Source organism: Nestor notabilis, unplaced genomic scaffold, assembly GCF_000696875.1.
Source record: "Nestor notabilis isolate BGI_N333 unplaced genomic scaffold, ASM69687v1 scaffold19645, whole genome shotgun sequence".
In the NCBI taxonomy this organism is placed as follows: domain Eukaryota; kingdom Metazoa; phylum Chordata; class Aves; order Psittaciformes; family Psittacidae; genus Nestor; species Nestor notabilis.
The window spans coordinates 21,207-26,129 of record NW_009930830.1 but is presented as its reverse complement, the minus strand read 5'-3'; the positions used below and the strand labels follow the sequence as shown (position 1 = coordinate 26,129).

Genomic DNA, 4,923 nt, shown 5'->3' with positions numbered 1-4,923 from the left:
TCCCACGTCCTGCACTGAGCTGAACCGGCCAGGGCGAAAGGGTTCGGGTGTCCTCCGCCAGTGCTGAGTCCTCAGTGGGTGCTCTGAACCACCAGCTCTTCACAGGACAGGACCAGGAGTGCTGGATGCAGGCAGGCGACCCATCGGAGCGAGCGGGGGCTCTCCCGGAGGCGTCCCCACACACTCGCTGGCTTGCTCTGCCCTCCCAAACCACAGAGCGGAGAAGGTGGTGTGAAAACAAGCACAGCGGAGGTTGTACTCATCAGGTTTAGCTTTGGGGTGAGCTTTTCCCTGCCCATCACCTTACCAGGGGAGCGAGGAGCTTCAGCAGCACGTCACTGATCCACCCCACGCACATCCCGACTTCATCCCTCAGGACCAGAGGGCTTTTGTTGAACTCTAGAGGAATGAAATGTCTGCACATATCTATATGGAGGAAGCACATTTTACAGTAGAAGGGAAACTGAGCAGTATGCCACCTCGTGACACTGCTGAGGGCAGAGCTCTCCATGCAGAGAAGCACATGGGTCTCTAGTCCTGCATCCCACACGGTCCTCATCCCGGTTCCTCGGCCCAAGTGTCGGCTCTCGCAGCGCAGGAGCGCTTTGTGCTGAATCCAGGGAATTCCAGCCATGCAGACCAGTAGTTCCTACCAGACTTAACAGTGTACTTCTGCAGAGCCCAAACTGTGCCTTCCCCTCCTGCCTGCCTTCCCTCCTGCCACGCGTCTGCGTGGGGTGCGGGCAGACGGACAAGCGTTGCCCCAGCCCGGGATGGAGTCCCGCTGCTGTGACTGGGCAAGAGGAGTCACAGTGTCTCCACAACCTGTGGTCTGTTGGAACCTTTCCTTTTCTCCATCTGCTGCATGTTAACTGCATCCTTCAGCGGGGGAATTCCTCAGGGGCTCCGCGGAGCACGGCTGGGGTCCTGCGGGCACAGGACGGCGGATGGGTGGCTGCAGTGCAGCTGGCAACGTAATCTGGGCTTCTCTTAAAGCTTTGGTGAGTTTCCCTTCCACAAGTGAGTCTCTGTCCTGTGGGACACCAGCCTCCATAGGGGCCAAGGCATGAACCACACACTCAGGAAGCTGGTTGTCATTTTGGCTTTTTTTGGGGGGGGTGTTGGTTTTTTTTTGTTTTTAATTGGAAATAACTCTTTTGAAGCAGATTCAGGGCAGATACCACTGACCTCTTACCACAAACGTTTAACATGTATTCGCAATGATAAAGTCATACAGCTTAAAACACAAAATAAAGGGTGAGGGGAAGAGAAAGAGGCCACTGCCTTTGTGTGAATCGGGGTCCCAGGTTGGGGAGAGCGGCCGTGTGGGTCCGGGCTTGTCCCTGTGGCTGCGGCCGTGTGGTGCGGGTCTTGTCCCTGGGGCTGCAGCCGTGCTGCGCTGGGGCCGTGCACCCGGTCTCGAGTTGAGGCCTTTGGTCATGAAGTCTCTGGGTGCTTCACTGACTCATACTCCACCTCTCCTCCCCGCAGCGTGCCTGTGGAGCCATGGGGAGAGGAGCTTCCCTCCGTGTGTGCTCCCACTCCTCTTCTCAGCAGCGTACCTCCATGGTCCTGGGTGGTGTGGGTGTGTGCAGCCTCCTTATGTATTGTGTATGTGGTTTCTGTCGGGTCTGTGGGTCAGGCTGGGAGTATATGACTGTCTTTCTGGACATGTGTATGTGTTGTGTAGCAGTGCTCTGGTTCAATAAAGCTTTCATATACATAGCAGCAATGAAGTCTTGCCATCAGGTGACATAAAGGGGCAGCTACTGGGCAGGGCTAGCGGACGTGGCGAGGACCGCAGCCCCCCTCTGTTTGCTCTTCCTCTTCTTGGTGCCAGACTTAGCGTCTTTGGTGTCTTTCCGATTCCTGTTCCCATTCGCATTATCTTGCTTTCCTTGCTCTTCCTTCTTCTTCCTTTTCCCTGCAATAAAGCAAAGAGGCACCATGAGGCTCTCCAGCAGAGCAAGCTAGCCCATGGCCCGCTGCTGCCTGCGGTGGCCCAAAGGTCCTGCTCCCCTCCCCATGCACAGAGGTGCTCGAGTGCTGCCCCATCGGCCGGTCTGTGCTCTGCGTTGTGAGCTGCTGCCTAAATACAAACAGGGAAGAAGGGTCAAATCTGGATTTAGCTTTGTAGTTGTCAGTCCGCAGCGGAAGTGTGAACACTCGTGTCCTCCATGGCCACATACCAAGCCCCTGAGCTAACGCTGCTGCGTGCATCAGAGGAACAGCTCGGCCACAGTGGTGTTAGTCACTGCTCTAAACGCCTGACCCAGCTGCAGATCTTGTCCATCCCGTAAGAGGAAGACTAAACCACCATTCATCCCAAAGACACTCTAATTCCTGGGAAAAACGCAGACCTAAGCATTCTGGGAGAGAAGATGATTCCCACCACTGCAGCACACAGGCATCCAACTTCGGCTGCTCGGCTGCCTTGCTGCTGGAACTGGATGATCTTAAGGTCCTTTCCAGCCCAAACCTGTGATCCTATGACTCCACGTGTGCTCACCTTCGGGGCACTGGCTCTTCTGCACGGTGCATCGCCGCACCTCCGTGGTGGCAGGACACAGGGACACGTCTCCGGAGGGAGCCTGCAGAATCCGCCGCGTTCGGTCTTCGTTGCCCTTCTTGAAGCCACAGAGCTTCCTCTTCTTGGAGCAGGGCCCCCAGGGCCCCCACTCGCTCATTTCACATTGTGCTGCCAGATAACAAGAGAGGCCAGCAGTAACTCATTTCCCTGCCCCAGGGCTTGCACCCCATCACGCCTCTCCCACACTTTAGGCTTGGAGGGTACATGCATTTCGCCAGCAGCTTCCCATGTTTTCAAGCACCCTCTTCCTTGCCACACTGCACAGAGTCACACTTCATGCAGCAGCACTGCGTCTGGCCTTTACCATCACCCACTCCACACTGGTACAGTGATCCATCATCTCTGAAGGGTTTGTTTTATCACCTAACCACACTCTAGCAATACATGCAACTGGACCCAGCACACACACAAGAAGCTCCATGGAAGGTGGCCAAGCATCACTTACCAGGACTGCTGCACTCCATGGTGCCGTTGGCAGCAGAGTAGCCTTCGGGGCATGTGACGTAGCATCTCCCTTTGTGCAAATACAAACCTTCCTTACATTTTGTGCAAAAGTTTCGACTGAAACAGGACTCACAGTTCTCAATTTTGCATTCTGTGGGGGAAAAAACACCAACCACAAAGCCATCATGTAGCCTGATGTGAACGAACAGCTCAGGAAGCTCTTGACTGCTAACTGGAGTTCCCTCCTGGCCCCAAGGGGTCTGCCACCAGCCAGGACAAGCCTCTGAATGTCCTGCCAGGCCTGGCTGTGCTCGTCAGAAGTCACTTTTCTCTGCCTCCTTCCCAGGTACAGGACCCACTGTGCTGCAGCTCCTGTAGGCGCCAGCCGCTGCTGCCAGATCCAAATCAGGATCAGGGTGGAAAAGGTTTGGGCTGGTGTTCAGCTTGAGCATCAGTCAGCCAGAGTGGGACAGTGCAAAGAATGAAGTCCCATGCCAACAGCCCCAGCTGGAGCTACAGTATGGGCTGCAAAGAATCGGAGTTAGATGGAAATCTGGCCATGAGGGTGGTTTGCATGAAACTGAAGGGAAGTGATTGTGTTTTTCCATGTGAAGCTTCTTGCTGTTGCTCTGGCTGAAAGAGGCAGCCCCAGGCCAAGGTTCAGAGAGATGCTTGGCTATGGTGAACAGGCAGAGGAGGTGGAAAAGATAATTGTGCGAGCATCTTCCCCTTCTTCCTCCCAAAGAAGGAGGGGGTCAGTCTGACAGCATAGATTATGGGGTTATCCCCTGGGTAGATTGGTGCCTTCCCCCCTTTGCTACAGGCACCTCACTGGAGGCAGCACCTCAAAGCAACGCCACCCTCCCACATTGCACTCATTCCCTCCCATACTCACTGATGCACTTGTTCATGTCTGTATTGCGAAGGCCAAAGTATCCCAGTGGACAAGATGGTAGGCAAATCCCGATTTGCCGGATATCATTCCTCTCCAGAAGGATGAAGAGTTTGGGGGAACATCTCAGGCACCCATTGAACTCAGAGCACAGGTCGCAGCCTCTGGCACAGCCCTGACTCAGCTCGGTGCTAACTGGAAATGCAAGAGAGAAGCAGTGGTTAGTGCCTGTCTGCATGGCCGGGCTCTGCACGCATTGGCATTGACCCCAAAACACCATCAGGAAGGGCAGGGACGGGGGCAGGCCATGGGCTGGGGTCCTGCTGCGCTGATGTGCACCAGCATCAGCAGAGGTGTGAGGGTCACAACAGCAGCAGCAGCACCCAGAAGCAGCCACCAATGCAGGAGGGTCCCAGCTCCGTCTCCCCACCAGCCCCCTGCGCAGATACCCGCGAGGGACACGTGTCCGGGTGGACAGCATGTCCCTGCCATGTCTCCTCTTGGAGCAGGCGGTGCCAGCCAGCCGAGCCATGGGCACGCTGCAGGACGAGCAGGGACCAGAGCTGGAGCAAAACCATCTGACTAATTCTGTGCTGTGCTTTGAGCCAGGCCGCGTCCCAAGCTAGATCTCGCTGTGACCCTGCTTATGTTAACTATATCTGGCAGTGGAGGAGATTTCACTGCCCCCAAAATAGAGATGTGTTCTCAGCTCCTAAATTCAGTCCAAGAAAAATACTCAATCCCATGTCTTGAGAGTTTTCTGCTTTTAATTATCATATAAAAATGCTGCTTGTTTTGAAACCAATAGCATTCTTTGCAGGCTAGAATGCAGGTTATTTTTATTAGTTTATTATGCAAGCAGTGTCCTTGTTTATAGAAAAGTTGTGTATTTAAAGAGATGTATTCTTTTAAATACCATATTTACTACGCTTCAAAAGCAAGCGCGGAGCACCACAGTGCTCACATGCCAGGCCAAGAGGTAAGAGAACCTTCCTCT

At 54.5% G+C, this 4,923-nt stretch overlaps 1 protein-coding gene across 1 annotated transcript; it reads right to left on the bottom strand.

The window, feature by feature from the left end:
* Positions 1-1,766: 1,766 nt before the first annotated feature.
* Positions 1,767-4,121, bottom strand: RSPO1 (R-spondin 1; the record flags this gene model as incomplete). Its single annotated transcript, XM_010015610.1, has 4 exons — positions 1,767-1,924; positions 2,510-2,698; positions 3,036-3,185; positions 3,930-4,121. Coding segments are annotated over 4 exons (689 nt in total), but the record flags the coding sequence as incomplete, so codon positions are not given.
* Between the last annotated feature and the right edge of the window lie 802 nt (positions 4,122-4,923).